General features: G+C 47.0%; 1 protein-coding gene and 1 long non-coding RNA gene across 6 annotated transcripts in view; both read left to right on the forward strand.

Annotated features, from left to right (window-relative positions):
* Window positions 1-665: 665 nt before the first annotated feature.
* Window positions 666-24,574, forward strand: part of ZC3H18 (zinc finger CCCH-type containing 18) — a 66,082-nt gene continuing 42,173 nt past the window's right edge. The window contains exons 1-4 of one of the 5 annotated variants that reach the window (XM_072819558.1): window positions 666-861; window positions 8,180-8,778; window positions 18,917-19,001; window positions 19,685-19,756. In XM_072819558.1, the coding sequence (XP_072675659.1) occupies window positions 8,194-8,778; window positions 18,917-19,001; window positions 19,685-19,756 (742 nt within the window). In that variant the 5' untranslated portion in view covers window positions 666-861; window positions 8,180-8,193. Of the gene's footprint in view, window positions 862-1,396; window positions 1,888-8,179; window positions 8,779-18,916; window positions 19,002-19,684; window positions 19,757-24,574 lie in introns of those variants that run through there. The other 4 variants (XM_072819557.1, XM_072819559.1, XM_072819561.1 and 1 more) reach the window with 4 other exon arrangements.
* On the forward strand, window positions 1,896-5,308 carry LOC140630046 (uncharacterized). Its single transcript, XR_012027849.1, has 2 exons — window positions 1,896-2,801; window positions 2,900-5,308. It is a non-coding gene; the product is annotated as an uncharacterized lncRNA (long non-coding RNA).

A 24,574-nucleotide genomic window follows, 5' to 3' on the forward strand; every position in this document is an offset into this window, starting at 1 on the left:
ACATTCAAAATGATGATTTTTAGGACGCCTGGGTGGCTCGGTGGCTGAGCGTCTGCCTTTGGCTCAGGTCATTAATCCCCATTTCCTGGGCTCTAGCTCCACATCAGACCCCCACAGGGAGCCTGCTTTTCCCTCTGCCTGTGTCTCTGCCCCCCCACCCCTCCGGGTCTCTCATGAATAAGTAAATAAAATCTAATGCATTTGCATTTTATTGCATTGAAATTTATTGAATTTATTGCATTGAAAATATGCATTTTCAATGCATCGCGTTGGCCGAGTCCGACGGAAATAGCTGACAATGTCCAGGCTTTGAGGTTGAACTCAGGATGGGAAGACGAGTAACTTTGCCTGGGTGCGCACGTCCTCTGGGGCTAGAGGTCTCTGGCGGGGGGAGCACGAACGCACTCGCCAAGGCCCGCAGCGCGAGCACCCGGCGGGAACCCACCGCGCGGGGCGGTGCGAGGCGTCACGTGACCCTCTCGGTGGGCGTGGCCAGGGCGCCGGCGGCCGGCGGCTCGGAGACACGCCCCAGGGCGGGGTCTCCGGCGGCGCCTGCGCCGTGGCGAGCTCGGGCGGGCGCGCGCCGCGGGGGCGGGGCCGCGCGGGGGCGGCCGCGCGGAGGCCGGAAGGAAGCGGGCGGAGGGCGGGGCGAGCGAGGGAAGCCCGCCGGCCAGCAGGACGACTGTCGCGGCCTGATGACGTCGCACAATGGCCGGCCCCCGCGGGTAGTGGAGCCCGTTTGTTCCGCCCGCGTCGCGCCTCTAGCCGGAGCCTGTGAGGAGCGGAAGGGCCGAGGGACGTCTTCCCCGCGCCGCCCCGACGCCAGCGGAGCCGTGGCCCCCTCCCCGCCCTCGCGCTGAGGTAAGTGGCGGCGGCGGCGGCGGCGGGGAGGCCGGGCCGGCGGGGAGGAGGCCGAGGCGGCCGGGCGGGGAGCGTGGCGGCGGCGCGGAGCCGAGGCCCGGGAGCCCCGGCGCCGCCGCCTCCGGGGAGCGCTCCGGGCTGCCTCCCCGGCCGAGCGTGGCTCTCCGGTCCTGGGAAGGGGTCTCGGAAAGAGGCGCGATCCCGGTTTCGGTCCGCGGCTCGCCGGCCCGGAGGGCCCTGGAAGCTACTCGGAGCCCGCACTCCCCGCGGCTGCCTCTGCGCCCCGTGGCGGAGTCGATTCCCCCGAAGCTGTCATTTCTCTTCCGGGACATTCGCGTGGCACATGTTTGCCGCCCACGGCGGGGGCGGGGGCGGGGGGTAGGGACGCGGGTCCGCCCTCCGGGAGAGAGCAGCCTGGACCCGGGATGGGTTCTGCAGGAACTTTGAGCTCTCTGGAGCTCCCGGAACTTGCTCCCCGAGCTCCGGCGTGCACAGGTTGGCTATCTTGGCCGTGCCCCAGCGCGCGCGCCGCTCTAGGCTAAACTTCCTTGCTCCTCTAGTTAGGAGCCCGAAGGATGCGGAGTTCTTTGGCTAAACTGACTGTAGCTCTACTGCTGCGACAGCCTAAGACTTCATCTCCAGCCTTGCTTCTGCTAAAAGTTGTTTTCTCGGATACTTTATGACAGCATATGTGCCGTGTAGAAAGGCTGATCGCTTTAAGAGAGTTCTGTTCAGCAAGCTCTTTTGCAAGAGTAGGTCATCATTCCTCCAATCCGTTTGGGGAAAATGGAAGAAGGGAGTGGTTGGCGTCTGTAGTGCTGTCTCTGGGGGCAGAGCTCTTTGGGGGCTCCCCTCCGTCCTGTTGCTGTGGAGTGGAGTCTTCGCCCAAGAATTTTACAGCCTGAGCACATGTGTGGAGCCTAACCAGCTCTGTGTCCCAAAGGCTGGACCTCCTCTCTGGCTTTGGGTGGGGAATGTCCAGATGTTGTAAGAAAGCTGTGTGGAATCATTCCAGAGAGCCAGCAGGTAAGCTGTGACCTTGCTCCTGTTTAAGAATGTGTCTTACTTTTTCACAGCTACAGATCATCTCATGGTAAGTGCTTCTCTCCTGAGGAGATTTTGGTGGTCACTCCTAGTCACTTTGGGAGTAGTGTCTGTCACCCACTTTGACGCCCTTCCTTTAAGAGGTTGTAAATCCGAGAAGGTAGGAATCACAATTTTTAAACGGATGTACCAGATTTTAGGCATTCAGAAAGGAATTGTTCTATTAAAAGTTGTTATCCTGAATGGTTATGTTTGTGTTTCATTAGTGTTCCTTTGCCAAAACTGCCTTAGAACTTCTGTTTTCGTAATAAATACGTAAGTCATGTGAGAGAATTCAGTCTCGTTCAATAGTCATACCCTATGTTTAGCCAAAAAACCAGCTAACCTGACTTGGTAGCTCAAGTCTTGGTCATGTAACAGACCAGGCCCTGAGTGGTTTCCTGCGATTTCTCAGGGACCTACCTTAGGAGGAGGAATAATCTGCTGCTGCCAGAAGGCCAGGAAAGAACTTCGCAGGTTTCTAAAGGTCACTCAAAAAGAGAAGTTCCCAAAATGCTCTGCACTTTAGCGTTGCCCCTGGAATCCATGTGCAGCCTTCCATAGTGGCTGTGGAGAGACAGGCAGTACCCACTGCATGTGTGAATTCTGGTGTAGTCTTCTAAGAACAGGGCACTTATTTCCAATTTCTTCCTGGTATGCAACAGGTAGTTTTCCAAGTAACATGATTTTTGTCACCTATTCCACAAGCGTTTATCAGGTGTCATCAGCCAAATGCATCCTGCAGTGGAAACACAGTGATGAATGTTTGTCATTTATTTCTCTGGGCAAGTTCACCATCTTGTGGGTCAGAGCACTGAAGAGGTAGTTGTAAACTTCGCCAGGAATCCTCTTACAAGGTGATTGTGTGAGAAGAGCAACTGTGTAAAAACTGTGAGTCCAGAGTTGGTGAAGATGTGATGAGAAGACCTTCCATGTCATTGTCTGCATTTGATAGGCTGTGCTTCTGACCTGAAGTGTGCACTCAGGTGGTTGCCAGACTGAATTCATCACAGAACAGGACATAGATGCCCAGAGAGACTATGAACCTGCCCAGCCCAGGGCTTGGCACGCAAACCGTCTTCTGACCCCCAGTGACACTTCTCTTCTGTGCAGCAGGCTGTGACTCGAGTTGTTTTTAGTAGGTAGATTCTTTGGCACATATTTCTCTGCAAGGTGTTTGCCTGTGTGCAGCCTCATACTATAAAATCTCAAGGGGTTCCATAGGTAAAGGAAAGATACGATTCCTGAGGAAATCGTCAGGGCCTCTAGGGATGATTATATGTCCCATTGTGCCTAGGACTGCTCTTTTCATGCCTTTTTTTTTTTTTAAGAATTTTATTTATTCATGAGAGACAGAGAAACGCAGAGACACAGGCAGAGGGAGAAGCAGGCTCCATGAAGGGAGCCCAACGCGGGACCCGACCCCGGGTCTCCAGGATCATGCCCTGGACTAAAGGCGGCACTAAACCACTGAGCCACCCAGGGATCCCTCATGCCTATTGCAATTGTTAAACACGCCCCCTTTTCACACTTGACCCAATTCAGACAGTAAATTAGATGGAACATTGCCACTAAGGGCCAGCTGTGTGCTGAGCTTGGGGAACATGGAGGTGAGTCTGAACCCTTCAACTCACGTACTTCATGGAGGGGAGGGGTCTGCCAACAGACTTTGCAGACAAATAGTTGTGGACAGCGTGGTAAGTGTGTATATGTACTAGAATAACACATAATATACTTAGGGCAAGACTTCTCAATCTGGGGATGCTGGGTAATGGGGTTTTGAACTCCCTGAAGTGGAAAATAAATTGCCCATATTCAAGTTTTTCTAGGAAGAGGAGCCATCCCATCTCCCTCCCTCATCAGATTCTCAAAACAGTCCATGCCCCCCTCAAGACACAGCACCACTACCCTAGAACACTAGGCTGCCCCCCTGGAAGCAGGTGCACTCAGGACCTTTAGCCCTGCTACCTTCTGGTCAGCTCTGAAAACTGCCTTTGAAAGTCAGTAAGTTAGTTATCTTTGTGTCCTTGGAATGTGGAAGTGATTTCCAAAATTTAAACTGTGGGGCGGGACATGTACTCAGTAAGTACTTCTTAAAATTACTTATCCTGCCATAGTACACCAGCCTCTCAGGATTGTGATTTCAGTCAGCATTTCCTGTGGCGTCAGTATAAAGGTGTGCACCTTTGGGGTTTCTTTTCTTGGATTTGTGTATAGTTTATGTGCCCGAGATTCAAATTTCAGACAAGTTTAAAATAAATGATTGATGTGACAAATTGGATCTCCATATGTTCATCGCTTTTAACTAATAGACTATATAAATCATATGTTAAGTTTCCCACATATACAAGAAGGTTTGTTTCTAGAGGGGGTTAGATAGAGATGTAGATGGATTAGCACAGAACTTAAAAATGGAGAAAAAGAAAACAGGCAGAATCTTCTGGTTCAGTAGAAGTCCCAGTATGTGTGGGTTCTGTTCCAAAAAAGAGTTTATAAAATCAATTTGGAACTCAGGTCCCATTTTCTTGTAGAAACAATGGCAAAAAGCAGGGCTGGCTCCTCTGCAGGTAGCACCAGCCCGTTTCACGCATAGTGTGGAGCTCTGTAGTAGATAACACGCCCTAGAGGCAGCTCTGACTCGCGGTCCCAGGCTCAGTGGCCATGTGGCCTAGGTTTCCTTATCTGTGACAGGTGCCCAACACAGAGGGGTCATCTCTTAGAAGATGGTGGTGGCTGTCAGCTTCATTGCAGACATCGTTGCAATGATAGAGTCTTGCATTGAGTAGAGAACTATTTGTTAAGTGAAACCATGAATGAATTACTCCTAAGTGCACCCAGAGACTTGAAATGCATCTGAGAGGGGTGATAGGAGTCTGATTCTTAGAAATTGAGGATTGCCTTTACTCATCTTTTCACTAATTCAGCTTGAATTTAAATGTGTGGAACCTGTGCCAGTCATGTTATCAGATTTATCTCATCTAATGGTTTCAACAGTCTTGTCAAGTAGATACTGTTGTCCCTATATTTCACATGATGAGACTGCAGTATGGCAAGTTTATACAGTTGATCTGAGATCCTGAAGCTAGGCAGCAAAGGGGCTGGAGTCCAACTCTCATGCAGAGCCCCCACTGTTGCACTGTGTGTCTCATAAAGATGGAGCACACCAAGGACCCCTGGTGGCTCAGCGGGTTGAGCGACTGCCTTTGGCTCAGGACGTGATCCCGCGGTCCCTGAATCGAGTCCCACATTGGGCTCCCCGCCTGGAGCCTGCTTCTCCCTCTGCTTATGTCTCTGCCTCTCTCTCTCTCTCTCTGTCTTTCATGAATAAATAAATAAAATCTTAAAAAAAAAAAAAAAAAAAAAAGATGGAGCACACCAGGGGTAAATCGACCACTGTTTGCATTAGTTGAGGTACTCTCTGTCTTCCATTTCTTACTCTAGGATTTGATTTTTAAGTTCCCAAAATATAAAAGTAGTTTGGTTGGATCTAATCATAACAATGAAACCAAAGTGCAAACCAGTTTGCATCTGAGCCCCAGAAAAACCTGGGCTGTTACCAGGTTGGGAGAATTTGTGGCTCTGAGCTAGAATAGTATGTTGCGAGGCCAGTGGCAGACTTGGGGGTATTTTCTGCAGCTTATCAGTTGCATGATTTTTAAGCCAGTTTGAGAAATGTATAATTTTAGATAACAGTTGATTGGTTTAAGAAGTCATTTTGTTTTCAGGACTATACATTTTGTCCCTGGACTATAAATGTGAGCATCAGAATTTGTCAGGGGTGCCTGAGTGGCTCATTGGTTGAGCATCCAACTCTTGATTTTAGCCCAAATCATGATCTCAAGATCGTGAGATTGAGCCCCACATTGGGCTCCACACTAGATGTGGAACCTGCTTAAGATTTTTTTCTCTCTCACCCTTCCCTCTTTAAAGAAAAAAAGAGGGGATCCCTGGGTGGCGCAGTGGTTTGGCGCCTGCCTTTGGCCCAGGGCGCGATCCTGGAGACCCGGGATCGAGTCCCACGTCGGGCTCCCGGTGCATGGAGCCTGCTTCTCCCTCTGCCTATGTCTCTACCTCTCTCTCTATCTCTGGGTGACTATCATAAATAAATAAAAATTTTAAAAAAATAAAGAAAGAAAAAAAGAATTTGTTAGGTTTCAAGTAGGATGTCTTGAGGTTCCATGTGACTGCTTGCCCACAGGATATAGGTCTAGATTCAGTGGCTGGGGAGATGAAAGTCGATGCTGTCCTGTGAAGAAGTCTTCTTATATACAATGTAATAAAAACTATCTAGAGATGGGCATAGGACTCATACACAAAAATCTTAACTAACCAGTAAGGAAGGGGAAAGGACCCTGAGTGGCTGCTGTGCTCCACCCTCCATGTCTGGTCCTGTCTGGGACAGCTGAGAGTGAAAAGTCCTTAGTTTTTGGGCACCGCGTTTATCTTTACTGTAGGTGGTAATCATGCTCTGCATGGGGACAGCCTCTGCCCTGTGGGGAGTAGGGCTCTACTGCATTTTCAGCAGTCTACCCTTTGAGGGCTTTTTTTTTTTAAGATTTATTTGTTTGTTTGAGAGAGCACAAGCATGCATGAGTGTGGGGAGGGCAAAGGGAGAGGGAGCATCTCAAGCAGACTCTGCACTGAGCATGGAGCCCAACACAGGGCTTGAGATCATGACCTGAGCCGAAACCAAGAGTTGGACACTTAACTGACTGCACCCCCCAGGTGCCCCTTGAGGACTGACTTTGAAAAGTCTCTCTGGGTAGTCCTCCCTCTGGATAGTGCAGTTAGGAAGACTGAAAAGTGAATCCTTTTCAAAACTGTCCTGCAAGTGAATTGATTGGTTTGCAAGTGTCTATTATTGCTCACCATTTAGTTGATTTGTAAAGTGGGGAAGTTTAAGTAATTTGTCCTAATGGGTACTCAATTATAATAATGTCCATTAACTGCCCCCCAAAAAGTGTTTTTAACTACAGGTTAAGATACCACCTCTGGGCATATGTGTCTTTAAACACAGGTTTTCCTTTCAAAAGTATGAACTTGAGAGACATGTTTAGCTTTTGGTTATATAAGTACATAAAATAATTTTATATGTTTAAAGTATGTCATCATATGTGTTTACAGATCTCGCTGAAATACCAAGCTGCATAATTGTGATATATGTTATTTTAAATTAAAATGTTTAAGAATAAACCCTTAGCTTTTCACTGTTGCTGTTATTTCAAACTAATTCAGCAGTGCCCCAGGTTGCAGTGGTGAATGGTAATCGTTGGCTTATAGACTGCTTGGTGTTGGTTTCGTGCACATACATTCCGGTCCCACTGTATGCAATCTACATTTAAAACAAGTGGAACAATGTCCTGTCTTTGGGCATGGAGGTTGGAAAATGAAAAAATGTCCACTTCATAATTAAGTTTAAATTAGTAAAAATAGAAAAAAAATCTTATAAAATGACCGTCTTTTTACACACGAAACTACTCAAATACATAAAATTTTTGCCAGAGTTCTTTTCTATGACCTAACTATATATATTACAGTGGTGGTTTTCCACTTTTCTGTGAGATAATCGCAGCATGTACAAATGAATTCTGCCTTCTGAGCTTCTGTTGGTGGCCCCAACATACAGGTCTGTGATAAGGCCCAAGGTCTGCATTTTTAAAGACCATCTGGAGTGATTCTGGTGGGCAGTCAGAGCCATCCTTGGACAAGTGCATTCAGGAACAGGAGATAGCCCATGACCTGGGGACAAGGCAGGTCAGGGTTTCTGCTCTAGACCCTTGAGGATGGCTCCAGAAAGATAGCAGGGTGCCTTCAATTCTGTTGCTTCATTCTATAATGCAACTTTTCTTGGATTTTAAGAGTAATTTAAGAATCCAAAAAGCTGTCCCTTGCAATGCGTATCTTATTGCTCACTTTCTGTTTACCTACCAGGTTGTGCTTATGACAAGTACTCCAGGTCTCTGCCAGATTGATGCATGTGTGAGGCACTTAACACACAGCTTAGGGAGTACAGTGCAGCCTTGTGGAGGTCTTGTGGGTGGGTCCAGCCTGCCGGCCTCCCTGGTGAAACAGTCAGTGGCAGGAGACGGTGGAGTTGGGTCTGGGGTTTGGAGGAGCTGTGCAGGTCCTGGACCCGCCTGCAGGTCAGGAAGGAGCATGAGTCCAAAAATACCAGACCAGGATTTGTTTTCTGTTTTGCTAACTGCTGTGCATCTGTGTTGTCTTCATTTTGCAGAACTGTGGGTACCGATGGATGTGGCCGAGAGCCCTGAACGGGACCCTCGCTCTCCAGAGGACGAAGAAGAGGAGCAGCAGGGGCTCTCGGATGATGACATTCTGAGGGAGAGTGGGTCTGACCAGGATTTGGACGGAGCTGGGGAGAGGGCTTCTGATTTGGAGGATGAAGACAATGCAGCCCCAGGACTGAGCCAGGAGGAGGAGGAGAGTCACTCTGACGAGGAGGACCAGGACCAGGAGTCCGAGGCTCAGGATCTGAGCAGGGAGCCCACGAGCCCTCCACACGTTGAAGAGGGGGACGGTGGGGAAGAGGAGCACACAAGCGACCTGAGAGACGAGGCCTCATCGGTCACCAGGGACCTGGATGAGCATGAGTTAGACTACGATGAGGAGGTCCCCGAGGAGCCGGCCCCCGCTGGGCAGGAGGATGAGGCCGAGAAGGCTGGTGCTGAGGATGATGAGGAGAAGGGAGAAGGAGCTCCTGGGGAAGAGGGGGCTACAGGCGCTCACAGTGTGGAAGACAAGGAGCCCCTGGAGACCGCCAAGGAGAAAAACAAGGAGGATGATGACGGGGAGCTTGATGATGGGGAGCTCGACGTGAGTGCCTGGGCTGGTGGGGCAAAGGGTAGGGCACATGAGGGCTGGGAAGTCAGGACTATTCTGGGAGTGCCAAAAACCAAGGGAATAGGCTAGATTCAGACAACTGGGGTCTGCCACCTGGTGGCTGACAGAAGTTCCATGGACCCTCTGTCTACTGCTGCTGGTGGAGTATATTAAAATGCCTAATCCCGATTTTGTTTTCTTGAGCTCTAGGTTTGTGCAACCTAGAGAGATCATTTCTCCCTTTCTTTTTGCTATCTTTAAATAATACTTGAGATTATATTCAACTAAAACTATTGTAGATTTTCAGTTCCTGTCGGGTTTGTGAGACTCATGAACTCCAGAAGCTTGCTTTGAGTCTTGATTGTTCTTCCAGGCTTTTTTATCTTTGTACCTGAACCCATTCTTTGGCGAGGGTCCCAGCTGGCCCAAGCATCTTTGGAGGTGTCCCTGAAAAGAGCTTTTGGAATGCATCATAGGGGTTGTGCCTCCAAACATCTCAGCCTTTGATTAAGCCATCATAATTTGTTATGATTTATTTAAGTAATCTGACTTTCAGGTTACAGAGAAGGTAACAGTAACATATTTTTTTGGACATGGATTGGTTGGGTTTTATAATGCAAATATTTAAGTTTTTTTTTATTTTAGTTCCAGCATAGTATTAGTTTCAGGTGTATAGTATAGTGATTAGCACTTCCATACATCACCACTTGCTCCTTGAGACACGTACACCCCTTCATCTTCATCCCCATCACCTGTTTCCCCCATCTCCCCACCCACCTCCCCTCTGGTGACTATCAGGGTGGTCTCTATAGTTCCGAGTGTGTTTCCAGGTTTGCCTCTCTCTTTTTACCGACTTTATTTCTTAAATTCTACATATGAGTGAGATCATATGGTATTTATCTTTTAATGACTGATATATTTCACCTAGCATTATACTCTCTAGCTTCATCCATGTTATTGCAAATGGCAAGATTTTACAGATGAGTAATTACTCATCTTTTTTTTTTTTTTTACAGATGAGTAATATTGCATTGTGTTTCTATACCATATCTTTGTTATCTGTTTATCTGTTGATGGACACTTGGGCTGTTTCCAAATTTTGACTACTGTAAATAATGCAGTATACATAGGGGTGCATGTATTCCTTTGAATTAGTATTTTTGTATTTTTTGGGTTAATGCCCAGTAGTGCAATTGGTGGACTGTAGGGTAGCTCTATTTTTAACTTTTTGAGGAACCTCTGTACTATTTTCCACAGTGACGGACCGCACCAGTTTGCATTCCCACCACCATTGTAAGGGGGTTTCCCTTTCTCCACATCTTGACAACACCTGCTGTTTCTTGCATTGTTGATTTTAGCCATTCTGACAGGTGTGAGGTGGTTTCTCATTCTGGTTTTGATTTGTATTTCCCTGATGATGAGTGATGTTGAGCATCTTTTTTTTTTTTTTTTTTTAATATTTTTTTTTCAATTTTTATTTATTTATGATAGTCACAGAGAGAGAGAGAGAGAGAGAGGCAGAGACACAGGCAGAGGGAGAAGCAGGCTCCATGCACCAGGAGCCCGACGTGGGATTCGATCCCGGGTCTCCAGGATCGCGCCCTGGGCCAAAGGCAGGCGCCAAACCGCTGCGCCACCCAGGGATCCCTGATGTTGAGCATCTTTTCATTTGTCTGTTGGCCATTTGTTTGTCTTCTTTGTTTTTTGTTTTTTTGTTTTTTTTTTAAGATTTTATTTACTTATTTATGACAGACACAGAGAGAGAGAGAGGCAGAGACACAGGCAGAAGGAGAACCAGACTTCATGCAGGGAGCCTGACGTGGGACTCGATCCCGGGTCTCCAGGATCACACCCCGGGCCGAAGGCAGCACTAAATCACTGGGCCACCGGGTCTGCCCTGTTTGTCTTCTTTGGAGAAATGTCTGTTCATGTCTTCCGCTCATTTTTTAATTGAATTATTTGTTTTTTTGGTGTTGAATTTTACAAGTTCTTTACGTATTTTAGATACTAACCCTTTACTGGATATGTCATTTGCAAATATTGTTTCCCATTCTTTGGGCTGCCTTCAAGTTTTTTTGACTGTTTCTTTTGCTGTGCAAAAGCTTTTCATTTTGATGAAGTCCCAATAGTTCATTTTTGCTTCTGTTTCCCTTGCGTCTGGAGACGTATCTAGAAAAATATTGCCATAGCTGCTGGCTTTAAAGATGGAAGAATGAGTCAAAAACCAAGGAATGCGGGCAGCCTCCAGAAGCTGCAAAAGGCAAGGAAATGAATTTGTATATGGTACAAGAAAGTGGTCCAGTTTCATTCTGCATGTGGCTGTCTGGTTTTCTCAACACATTTGTTGAGACTTTTCCTCATTGCATATTCTTACCTCTTTGGTAATCATGATCTTTTTTTAAAAAGATTTATTTATGTATTTGAGAGAGAGAACACGTGTGCATGCATGGTAGGGGAGAGAGAGAGAAACAGTCCTAAGCAGACTCCTTACTGAGCTCAGAGCCTGACACGGGGCTCGATCTCACGACCCTAAGATCGTGACTCGAGCTGAAACCAAGAGTTGGACGTTAAACTGACTATGCCACCCAGGCACTTAAAAAGTTGAGTTTTGAGGGATGAAACCCTCATGTCCTGCTGAGTAATGCTTATACTCAAATGAGTTGAGAGAGGGACAGAGCCCGTTGAAATAATCTAGGGCTTTTTGATTACCCCAGGGAAGGAAATGCTGCTTATCCAGGAGCCCTGGCAGTGAAAGGTGTGTGGAATAGGTCTCAAATGTTTTGGGTTGGAGGAGGGAAAAGGATGCTATTAAGTACTTAACCATAGATTCATGCTAAGCACCACACACACTTCCTTATTTGGTTGCTGGTGTGTATGTGCTCAATGCGTTTTAAACTGTGGTTGTGGGCCATGGTTGTGCCTGGTTTTTGTTTTTGTTTTGTTTTAAATTTTGTGCCTGGTTTTATAGGGTTTTAAACATTGCATATTTAACCCTGATTCACAAGAGCAGAACTTTGTTGTTGGGGGTGGTAATGTGATTACAGGCTTAGAATTTTGGGTCTTTTATATGCTCACAACTGAGCATTAGCTCAGTTAGCTAAAATATCTTTACTAGATATTTTATTTAAAAGGGCATTGTCAGGACATTACTATGCAGGTGTCCTTAGGCTTTCTAGCTATACTTACCTTCCAGTTTTGGAAGATGTATCTCTGTTACAGAGTTGCCAAAGGGAAGAGATGCTATGAAACTCAAGTTATCAATTTGGGTGAAATTTTAGGCAGAAAATGAAGTTGTTGGTTGGATTGCCTATGAGTATGATGTTTCAGTGTCAGAGAGAAAAACTGTGGCTTTGTTCTGTCCCAAGAAAACAAGGAGAGGGCTCCTAATTACCAGGATCCTGTGGCCCAGGGTTCCTTGGGCCTGTGAGATAAATGGTGGCAGTGGGTGGAAGGAAGGTTTACCTGGAGAGCCATCCACACAGAGAGGTCAGTACAAGTGCTGGGTGTAGGTGACCAGTGCCAGCCCTGAGCACATTGGGATGTGCATCAGCATGTATGGGAGCTGCTGCTGCTGGCTTTCTCCTGTTCACCGTTCCCAGCCAGCCCTTCACGGCTCCCTGAATGATCCCGGCTGCACTGTTGCCCCATGTCCCTGCCAAGCACACATTCCCGGGTCTTTCCTTCCCAAGGTGCCCCGTTAGCATTCCTGCACTGCATGCTCCCTGCCACAGGTCCGTGTCTCTGATGGAGCGGGAACCACAGGTATGCACTTGGATCTCAGAGCAGCCTGCTTTCGCCAGTCCTTTGGCTTGGTCCCCTTTAGTAAATCCCAGCAAAGTGGCCTTTGGCCTCAAAGAAAATATATGTCCCAGAGAGCTCTTTCCCCTACTGCTTTCAAGCCCGCTCATACCATAAGTGAACTTCCTGGATGTTGTATGAGGAGGAAATGTGCAGTTTGGCTTGCACCTTAAAAATATGCATTCACTGCTGTCCCTGGGACTCCCTGTACCCAGCAGGGTCCCTGTTCCAAGGCGCCCCTGCACACCTGCTGCCTGCCTCCTCCCTGTAGCCTTCTGGCCCTGAAGTGCCGGAACAGCTGAGTGGAAGGGTCTAAAAAAGCCAAGTGCTTTTCTCTTTTGTCATGATACACTGTCTTGCCTTTTTTCCCCCTTTTAGATTTTGGGTCACTGGGACAGGTGACCTGACATGAGGCGAGGTCACCCCCAGCCTCCCCTGTGGTAGGGATGGGGTTTTGTACACAGGATGGGCCAACTCTTCATGGCACCGTGGCTTATTTGTGGGTGGGGGCCCAGGGTCCTGACATCCACATCCTAGGGAGCCATAGTTAATCTGTAGTCTCTCACCTGCTCTGGAAGCCATGCTTCACACCGGATGCACCTGTGGCTTTGTTTCTGCCTGTGTATCTCTCAGAAAAACGGGTGGAGCCAATTGAAATCAACTTCTGCTGGGGGGCGGTCTTCCTTTCTCCTGTGCCCACTAAGTCTTGCCAGAGCCATTCCTTCCATCCAGGTTTGAGGGGTCTCACATGACGTTTGTGGGTCTTTGATTTTTCCCTTCCCGACTGAGTCCATCTTCCCTCTCCTCCTGTCTCTGGTGTGTGCATCCTTCCCTTTGCTCATGTGTTGGGTCTAGTTTTTTGTCTTCCCTGTCACTGGTCAACAGAATTTGGTGCTGTCCCTTTAGGAAATTGTGTCTTGTTCCAAAGCTGCTTTCTTCACTGACTCTCACACTGGCAGGATAGAGTCTCGGGGACAGCAGGACAACAGCCACATCCTGAATGGATGGTCCACGCCACTTCCTGGTCAGAAGTGATAGCTCCACATAAAAAATACTTGGAAACATTTTCTTTGTGGGCGGTATTTTATATTCTGTTCACATTTATCTGTTACTTTTATGTCTGGATACATGATATCTTGTAAAAAAGGTCTCCCTCCAGTACACCCCTTCTGGTGGCTTAGGGTGTTCACTCTGCAGGGCCCTGCTCCTTTTAGGCAGTGCACTCTTCTCCATGTCCCATCACATAGATGCTTAGTGGCCTTGCTGAAGCCTAGGAGGCGGCTGCCTGTAACTGCATTTGAGCAGAGTCTGGGCCAGATCCACCACCTGAAGGACTGCCACCCTGTATGTCCTGTAACCTGGTTGGTCAGCACAGCCACCTGAGGGAGCCAGGGGAGTCAAGGAACTCTGATGGTAGATAGCATTCCTCACTCATCTGGTGCTAGACCTGTCCCCAGGTGATGCAAGGCTGTCCCATATTTTACCCCTGTGGGGCTAGTCACATGTCTCCCCACAGAAAGGACTGTGTCCTTTACAGGATGCTGTTTCCGACCCCTGCTGTGTCACCTTTCTAAAACCAAAGTGTGTCTGAATTTCCAAAACACATCTGGGCCCAAGAATTTTGGGTAAGGGATTATAGACCTGTACTGTTAACCCATTTTACAGATGCAGAACCCCAGGTTTGCGGAGATTGTGGTTGGCCCTGGTGACAGTGCTGGGGTGGCATCTAGACCTCTTGCTCTGGTGCATGTGTCCCATCTGCTCCCCACATGGCAGCTTCACATGGTAATTGCTGGTCCACCCTTAATGCAGGATCTGCTGTGCTGGAAACAACGTCTTCTATAAATAATATGCAGGCATTTTTTTTTGTTCTGTTTTTTATTTTTTTTTTAATTTTTATTTTTATTATTATTTTTTGTTCTGTTTTTTAAGAGGAAAATAACCTTCACAGACCAGAAAGTAAAGCCATACTACCATTGCTTAGACCGTCGTATCTTGGCACATTGCCTCCAAGGTATTTTTCCATTAAAATCACAACAACTTGTTGAGCACTCCTGCTTGGCGTTGTTTTGGGTTTTTTTTTTTTTTTCTTTAAGGTTTTATTTATTTATTCATGAGAGAGAGAGGCCCCAGAGACACAGGCAGAGGGAGAAGCAGGCTCCATGTAGGGAGCCCAACGTGGGACTCGATCCCGGGACTCCAGGATCAGGTCCTGGGCCAAAGGCAGCACTCAACTGCTGAGCCACCCGGGCTACCCTCCTGCTGGTTTTATGTGATGCACTGCTCGGATACCCTGAGCACAACCACCTGTTCTACTTCAGGACTCCTGAAGGACTCCTGGTTCAGAGGCTTTTGTCCATGGTCACACTGTCAGGATTCAAGCCCAGGCCTTCCCTGCAGTTATATTTTGTAAAGCCATTAAAGTCCAATGTGCCCTGTGTGTGTTTCCCTGAGAATGTGCTGATTGGGGCATGCCAGCAGCCTGGTTTCCCTTAGACCCTATTAGCCCCAGAGAGCCTTGCCCCTGAGTTCCAGACTGGGGCTGGGTTAGCCTGCCCTGGGTGAAGGTCGCTGAGAGCTTCATGGGTGCTGTCCCATGCCTACACCCACCAGTTTGCTTCTGGCCAGACCACTGGGTCCTCTCCTTGTCCTCCACTCTCTCTTGTCTCTGCTTGCAGCCACGTGATCAGGTGATCTGAAAGAATCTGCGTGCATTACACTCTCAACGTGACAGCCACAAACAACTGAGCAGTGTGAACTTGACTTTAGAGAGCCCCTTTCTTGATTTGTGTTTGCATGAAACTGCAAATTTAAGAACTCTTTTTAATTTTCCATCACTGGGGGATCCCTGGGTGGCGCAGCGGTTTGGCGCCTGCCTTTGGCCCAGGGCGCAATCCTGGAGACCCGGGATCGAATCCCACGTCGGGCTCCCGGTGCATGGAGCCTGCTTCTCCCTCTGCCTGTGTCTCTGCCTCTCTTTCTCTCTCTCTCTGTGCGACTATCATAAATAAATAAAAAATTTTAAAAAAAATAATTTTCCATCACTCAAAAAGCCAGTGTACTAAATGGTTAGTTGAAAATGCAGGACATTATACTGCTGAGTGAGTTATTGTTCTTGTTTGTTTTTTAATTAAAGGAAAGACCATAAACCCAGCATACCACTAGGGACAGCCCTCTGTCTCCATCCTAGCAAGTGTGGCTACCTGGCAGCGGCCAGTGGGCAGATGCCCTTCAGTGTTCTCTGGGTGGACACTGTAAAACACACTGTATTATCTTGTGTTTCTAGGTATTTACTGAGCATTTTCAGCCATTGCACAGAACTCCTTTATATGGCTCACATGACTTCACTAATCTTAAGATGGGTGGGTGGTTCTCCTTTCTGCTCTGGCAAGTATTAAAAGTAACAGCTTTGCAGAAATACCTCTCTAAATTTGATCTGCACACTTCCTCTGAGTCCTGACTATTGAAAGGCCACTGTCCTGCTCTCCTCATCTCAGCTCCTGTGCCTTCATTTCAAGTGAAGCAAGGGATTTGAATGGGTTGTAACCTTTCAGAAGAGTTTTATTTTCCTAATGAGAATGAAGAATCTGCTCTTCATTTGAGCTTCTGTAAACATCGTATAGAGATATTAGTGTGGTAATCATCACTGTGAGAACAATCATAAAAAGAAGATGCTAACAACCAGAGGAGATGTAAGGAACTCATCCTGCGGTCAGGAAGAAGGGGGGTGCTGGTGCACAAAGGGGACAGACTGCCAGAGAATGAATACGTTCTGGAGACCTAAAAAGTCCTTGAATAAATTATTTCATCTTTTTCAAAGAAATCATTCTGTTGCTTCTTAAGGGTTATAACTTTCAGGCATTTGTTCTTTTCATTATATGGAATGCTTTTTAAAAAAAGATTGATGTATTTATTAGGGAGCATGCGCACAGATGTGCACAGTAGGGAGAGGCAGAGGGAGGGAGGAAGAGAGTCTGGTTTTCACAACCTCAGATTCCTCAGCCAACAAGCACGATGGGACTATGTCAGAGCTCACCTCCAAGACCAAGGGTTCATGACAGAGGAACACTGAATAAAAATACCCTGTGAACTAGGCAAGGCAGGTACAGAGCGGGGTTTCACCGTATTTACCTTCATTAGCAATGCTGGGCAGAAAATGGTTGCACTTCAGGATTTTAATATTTTGTATGTTTAAACAATATTTATAGAACAAAATGTATATATTTTTAAAAGATTTATCGTTGAGAGAATACACAAGAGAGTAAGTACGAGGGCGCAGAGGGAGAGGGAGTCCCAAGCAGACTCCCTGCTGACGCAGAGCCCAATGTGTGGCCTCAATCCCACAACCTGAGATCATGACCTGAGCTGAAACCAAGAGTTGGGCACTTTACTGCACTGCCCAGGTGCCCCCTAAAATGCTCGTAATACGTAAATATTTTCGGAGCAGAAATGATACAAATACTTAAGTTTTAAAAATAAGTCATTATAAACCCAGGGTTTGACTTTAGGATTTTTTCATTCAGCAAATGCCCATTTGCTACAAGCTATGCTTGGACCAGTGACACAGTCCTGCCTGGTGGAGCTCCCGTATGGTCGGGCAGCACCCTGGTAGCCTTGGCCAGTGCTGTGGGGACCTGTCTTGAAGAGAGCTGGCAGGGGGCGGGGTCCCTGAGGAAGGAGACTCACCTGCCATCTGAAAATGAGATGAGCTGCATGTTCACGAAGGCAGAAAATGAAGAAGACAGGCTGGGGTCAGAAAGCTGTCTGCATACCACAGAGGGCATGTGGGCAGTCCAGAGAAAGTAGAGTACCAGTTTGGAAGTGGCTCCCAGACCAGCTAGGACTGGGAAGTACTTTGGATGAGGATGATGCTGCAGGAGAGTTGGAGATGTTTCAGCGATCCCCACACCCTGCCTTTTGTGACCCCTTGGGTTGACTCCGGTAACACTGCAATAGGCTTGGACACAGTGAAGAGCTCCATCTTTGACCTTCCCACTGAGATGTCAGCAGGGCAGTTGCACACTTCCTTGGGCTACAGGTGACCCCTGGGGGTGGGGTCTCTGAAAGTCAAGGGTGATTGAGGCCCTGCGGTAATGGGCACTGGATAGGGCACAGAGCAGCAGTCTAGGTCACAGCTGCTCTTTGGAATCCCTGAGGATGAGGCCCACCCAGACTGGTGTTATCAAAGGCCTTGCATTATGTTAAACTTAACAGAGAAGGTGGTGAGCTCTGGACTGAGGAAAGAAGGGCCTGGGTCTGAGTCCGTCCTCCCTCCTCCCTACCCCTAGACTTCTAAATTAGAGGATATTTGTGTTTAAAGAACATAAAATATTTTGGGGCGCCAGTCAGTTAAGCATCCAACTCTTGGTTTCAGCTCAGGTCATAATCTCAGGGTTGTGGGATCGAGCCTCGTATCAAGCTCTGTGCTTAGTAAGGAATCTGCTTGAGACTCTCTCTCCTTCTGCCCCTTCCCCCTGCACTCTTTTTTTTTTTTTTTTTTTAATTTTTATTTATTTATGATAGTCACAAAGAGAGAGGCAGAGACATAGGCAGAGGGAGAAGCAGGCTCCATGCACCAGGAGCCCGACGTGGGATTCGATCCCGGGTCTCCAGGATCGTGCCCTGGGCCAAAGGCAGGCGCTAAACCGCTGCGCCACCCAGGGATTCCCCCCCCCCCCCCGCACTCTTGTGCATATGTGCACGATCTCTCTCATGTGCTCTCTCAAATGAAGATAAATCTTTTTTAAAAAATATATATTTTGTTCTATAAATATTGTTTAAACATAGAGTATCAGGGCATCTGGGTAGCTCGGTTAAGGCTCTGCCTTCGGCTTAGGTCATGATCTCAGGGTCCTGGGATCAAGCCCCACATTGGGCTCACTGCTCAGTGGAGAGTCTGCTTCTCCCTCTCCCTCTACTTTCCCCACCTCCCCTGCTCATGCTCACTCTCTCTCAAATAAAGAAAATCTTAAAATAAACATAGAAAGTATTAAAAAACCTGAAGTGTAACCATTTTCTGCCCAACATTGCTAATAAAGGGAAATACAGTGAAACCCCACTCTGTACCTGCCTTGCCTGGTTCACAGGGTGTTTTTACTCGGTGTTATGTGTTGTGAATCCTTGGTCTTGGAGGTGAACTCTAACATAGCCCCATTGTGTTGGCTGAGGAACCTGAGTTTGGGAAAATTGTACATGAGTTGCTGAGCAGCTGAGACACCAGTCTTGTAGAAATACCCTTTCTGGTCTAGTGAAGCTGTGCCTGGTGGCAGATACCCCTCTCACCTCTTCTTTCTTAAGGTGATTCCCTCTTAAGTCATGTTGTCCTCTGTTTCAGGATGATGATCTGGAGGAGGGTGAAGTAAAGGATCCCAGTGACAGGAAGGTGAGGCCACGTCCCACCTGCCGATTCTTCATGAAAGGTAATTGTCTGAGGGGCCTCATGTGGCCTTGGCTTTTCCCGGGACTGTGGTGGTGGTTCAGCCCCGAAGCTACGCAGGCTGTTCTTGGGGGCCAGACTGTGACCTAAATGGTGGTGGTGGCATCGATCCTCCGCTGGTCCTTGACTCATGGGACTGACTTGGAGGAGTCAGCCTAGCCAGTGTCACGCTAGTGGTTCTAGGCCTGCCTGTTTGTAGGAGAGCCAAAGCTTGAATGTAGGCAGTATAGTTGCCTCTGCATGAGGCCAGCTACCCCAGGCACCAGTGCAGACAGTTTCCCATCTCTGTAAGGAAAGTTGCCACTTTTTTGCTAAATATATTGAAGTAACATCCTTCATTTGAAATGGATTTCTAAAGAGTGGAGGGAGGGGCTCTGAGTGCAGTAAGGCCCGCCCCTGCTAGAAGGTGAGTGGTGTGCACCCAGTGGCAGAGGCACACAGCAGGGCCAACTTGGAAATGGCAGCAGGAACCCTGGTCTGTGAGGGTTTCTCTGCTGCATGCTTGTAGTTTGGGCACGTTCCTTGTAGTCCCACATTTTCCTTGGACAGGTAGGAAGATGTTTGTCTTTGTCCTAATCTCACTCTGGCCCTGGGTGCCCTCGCTCGCTGGCTCAGCCTGCACGTACGGTCTGAATTTCACAAGAGCTTCCTGTACTTCTTTTCCAGATGTTGTGACAGCATTATCCACTCCTCTTCCACCAATATCACATTCCATACCATTCAGAGGCCAGGTTAAAGGTACAGAGTATACGATATTCACTCTCTGCTCCGGAGGCCAGACTTCTTTCTCCTGGATCCAGAATTCTGATGTGAAGCCAGAAGGAAGGGGGAGGCTCTGAGGGGCAGAGAGAGGTCATGAACCTCAGTTCTTAGAGGCACTTGATGAGGCTCACAAGAGCTTTGCGGATGGCACGGGGAGGTGGGGAGAGTAGGCACGGTGGAGTCCCATCTTCCTGAGAGGGCAGGCTCTGCCCTTGAGTGGCCCCTGAAGGACCCTGCCCCTATACCCAGGAAGACACGGTACAGAGGGTGGACAGGACCGAGGATCCAGTGCACTCAGGACCCAGGTCAGCTCCCTCCTCAGGCCGCATGCTCCTGGCCTGTGCTATTGACACACAGACTGTTGTTTCTGCCAAGTGGAAACTCCTTGGAGTTAGACATGCATGTGGTGAACTCCACTGTGCAGTCATGTGCAGTCTGCCCTCAGGAGAGCAGCTGGCAGTTCTGTCTTGGGCAGTGTGGTCACCCTGAGAATGCACATAAGTGTGTGGTATGTTTTAGAAAGTCAATAACAGTTCTTTAAAACTTTTAGTATTTGAAGGATGCCTGGTGGCCCAGTCAATTGAGCGTCTGACTCTTGATCTCGGCTCAGGTCTTGATCTCAGGGTCATAAGGGTCATGAGTTCAAGCCCCACATTGGGCTCTGTGCTGGTCATGGAGCCTACTTTAAAAAAAAAAAAAAAAAGGGTTTTGATATTTGAAATAAGTATTTCAGAAATTTTAACTTAACAGAAGGCCTCTTTTCCATGATTACATGGGAATAAATGATGTCAGTCCATGTCTGAAATTTCTTGATTAAAGAAGAGGAGACCAATATATACATGTATACATAGATGGATGTGTGCAGTGTTGTCGAACTGTGTGATTCAGAATCCTGGGCAGCCTGTCAGGACTAGCCAGGGCTCCCACAACAGGAGGCAGTACCGTGCATCTGTGCCACAAAGGTTCCTGTCTGGTTTTGCAGGCTCACAGCCCTGAAGTTATTTCCAGAATTTATTAACAGAAGCACACAGACAAGTGAATTTGTTGCTGGGACTGCAGATCAGCATCCTCGGGAGATGCCTTGGGCAAGGACTGGGTGCCATCTCCATGGATGTCCCTAGGGCCACATCACAGTGGGAGGGAGGTCCCTCCAGAGTCCAATGAAATGCTCAGCTTGGGTTTCAGAGATAAAAGCCAAAGAGGAGGTCTTCCTGCATAGAAATCTGAAGCTAGTGGTAATCAGCCTTCTTTGAAACTTGATTGGGCATAATCAATAACTTGTTTCACACTTTGCTTTTAAGTATATATTTACCTTTTCCACCGCTACTGTTTATTCTACAGAGTATTGTAATACTCTGTACAAAAAGAAGTGGTTGATTCTTGGGGTGTTCTAGAACATATCTCTTGCTGCTTTTCTTAGTCTTGAGTTTTTGGGTGAAAATGTTTTTGCTTACCTGCAGTTTATAAGCTTGGTATTAAATTGAGATGAATCTGTGTAAGTTCCCTTCATTAGCAAGAAAAGTTACTTTAAAAATAAAATGGAGTTTGTTGTATTTAACAAGGATGTGGAGAAATGGAACCTTCACATCCTGCTGGTGGGAGCGCAAGAGGGTGCAGCTGCTGTAGAACAGTGTGTGGTGCCTCCAAGAACCCAAGAGGGTAGAACTCTCCTGTGACCCAGTCACTTCTGCTTCTGGGTCTCTATCTACGAGAAATGAAAACCTACATCCCCACAAAAACTTGTACATAAATGTTCATAAAAGCAGTATTTAAGATAGCCAACAAATACAAACAACTCAAATGTCCATCAGGTCATAGATGATTACACAGAGTGCAGTCTGTCCATACAGTGGGATGTTACACAGCCATGAAGCAAATGAAGTGCTGATCCCACAGCATGAATAAACCTTGAAGACATTCTGCTCAGTAAAGCCAGACACGGAGGGCTCCTCTCTTGTGCATTTCTATCTAAGCGAACTATCCAGAATGGGTCCATAGAGGCAGGAACTGGGTTAGTCATTGTCTAGGCCATGGGGCCTATGGAGGGTGGGAGGGAGTGGGAGCAGGTGGTGGGGGTGATGGCCAAGCAGTATAGGGCTTCCTTCTAGGGCAATGGTTGTACACCTTCGTGCATGCATGCTAAAACCCACTAAATTGTATACTTAAGATTGGGGTATTTTATGATACGTGAATTACATCTTAATTTGAAAATTCTTCCTAAGAAAGTTTTTTAGTTATATTTCTATTAAAAGATTTCTGCAGGTTAATCATTAATTGCCCAAATGGATACATTGATATTTGTGACCATTGATAATGAAATGTACTTAGAAATCTAAATGGAAATATTTTTAAACACCAGTATTTTATTTATGGTATATTTCTACCTCTAGTGTATTTATGTTGAATCATCAAGATATAAAGTTCTATCTACAAAAGCATAAAAATTTCCTTTTTTTTTTTTTTTTTTTTTAAAGATTTTATTTATTTATTCATGATAGTCACAGAGAGAGAGAGAGAGGCAGAGACATAGGCAGAGGGAGAAGCAGGCTCCATGCACCGGGAGCCCGATGTGGGATTCGATCCCGGGTCTCCAGGATCGCGCCCTGGGCCAAAGGCAGGCGCCAAACCGCTGCGCCACCCAGGGATCCCAAACATTTTCTTTAAACTATGTTTTACTTTGGGTTTCTGATTGAGCCAGCTGTCAGTAGTGCCCACCCACTCTGTGGGCCGGACTTCCTTGTCCCTCCTCCTTTCTGTCCTCCCCCTTCCTCCCTCCCTCCCTCTCTTTCTCTCTTTCTCTAACACACACACACACACACACACACACACACACACAGTTTGGTAAAATACACTTAATGTAAAATTTACATTAACCATCTTCCAAACCTTAACCATTTTCAACTATGTAGTTCATGGCATTGAGTAATATTCATTTTGTTGCCATCACCACCATCCATCTCTAGAACTCAGTTCCCTCTTGTAAAACTGAAACTCTGTAGCCATTAAACAGTCACTTCCCGTTCCTCCCTCCCAAAGGCCCTGGCACAACCATCATTCTATTTCCCATGAATTTGACTATCTTAGATACCCAGTGTGAGTGGAATAATACGATTCTTATTTTTTTGTGACTGCCTTATTTCACTCATCATTGTGCCCTCGAAGTTCATCTGTGTTTTAGCAGGTGTCAGAATTCTTTCTTTCCTAGGTTAGTATTGTATTGTGTATACACCACTTTTTGCTTATCCGTCCATCCAACAACAGACACTCGGGTTGTTTCCATCCCTTTGCTACTGTGTTTAATGCTGCTATGAACATAGGTGTGCAAATGTGTCAAGACACTACTTTCAAATTTTGGGGGTGTGTACTCCAAACTGGAATTACTGAATCATACAATGATTCTGTTTGTAATTTGAGGAGCTTCCATACTGTTGTTGTGGCAGTGGCACCATGTTATATAGCCGCCTGCAGTGCACAAGAACCCAGGGCCTCCTCGCTTAGTATTTTCTGATCTTTTGATAGTAAAAATCCTATGAGGAGTGTCATCACATTGTGGTTTCAATTCGCGTTCTCATAATTACTGATGGTGAGCATCTTCTCACGTGCCCATTGACCATTTGAACAGTTTTATCTTTATTGGAGAAATGTTCATTGCCTGTTTTTGAATGGCTGCATTCTTTTGTTTTTTAAAGATTTTATTTATTTTTCCATGAGAGACACAAAGAGAGGCAGAGACATAGGCAGAGGGAGAAGCAGGCCCCCTGTGGGGAGCCAGTGCCGGGGACTCCTCCCAGGATGCCAGAGTCATGACCTGAGCCAGGGGTGGATGCTTAACCACTGAGTCACCCTGGCATCCCTCTCTTTCATGTTTAAAGCAGCAGATCTTCATATGTGGTTTGCAGACTCTTAGGGTTTCTTAAGATTGTTTCAAGGGACCCTGAGGTCAAAGCTACTTTTGTGGTACTGAGCCTGCTAGTAGTCAGGTATTGACCCCCATGCACTCAGAGTTAAATAATGGCAATTTCATTTAATGATGCCTGTAAGAAAGCAGTAAGAATAGTGAAATTTTACATTTGAGTACAGGCCTTTAGAAAGCAAAACAAAACAATTCCATTAAGGAATAATATCCATGCCCTAAAATTTGTATTTTAAGCATACAGTTCAGTGATTTGTATTAAATTTACCAAGTTCTGTAGCCGTCCCCACAATCCAGTTGTAGAACACGTCCATCGCCCTGGGAAAAACCGTTAGTACTGGTCTTTTCCATATTCAGCATGACAAGATGCAAAGGCTCCTAGAGCCCCTCTGTCAGTCTCTTTGCTGCATGAGAAGGGTGCGTGCGGCTCAAGCATGAGCAAAGACTGCCAAGGTGACACAGAACACAGTCTCCTCAGAAACAGAGTGAACCTGCCGCCTCCAGGAGAACAGTGGCCAGTATGTGTTGCTAATGATGAGCTTTGGGCTCTCGTGTCAAAGAATTTTGGAGAAAAAAAAAAAAAAAAAGAATTTTGGAGGGCCTGAATCTCCACCTGCAGTGTGTAATGACTTTTCCAAATGACCGTTGCATGGTGTCACAGAATCACACCTGGATAGAAGATCCCCTTGTGGTTCGAGATGGGCCAATGGGCATCAGTGAAGCAGTCGGAAATGCTCAGTGCAAGGATGACAGGCCCTGCCTGGCAGCTAATGGCTGAGAACCCTTTGTTTGGCAAGGTCCAGGGGGCCTCAGGGACATGAGTGAGTCTCTGAGGAGGCTGCTCAGTATCCTCCCTTGCCCAACTGTGTCTCGGTGTGACA

Source organism: Canis lupus, chromosome 3, assembly GCF_048164855.1.
Source record: "Canis lupus baileyi chromosome 3, mCanLup2.hap1, whole genome shotgun sequence".
NCBI classification, from domain to species: Eukaryota; Metazoa; Chordata; class Mammalia; order Carnivora; family Canidae; genus Canis; species Canis lupus.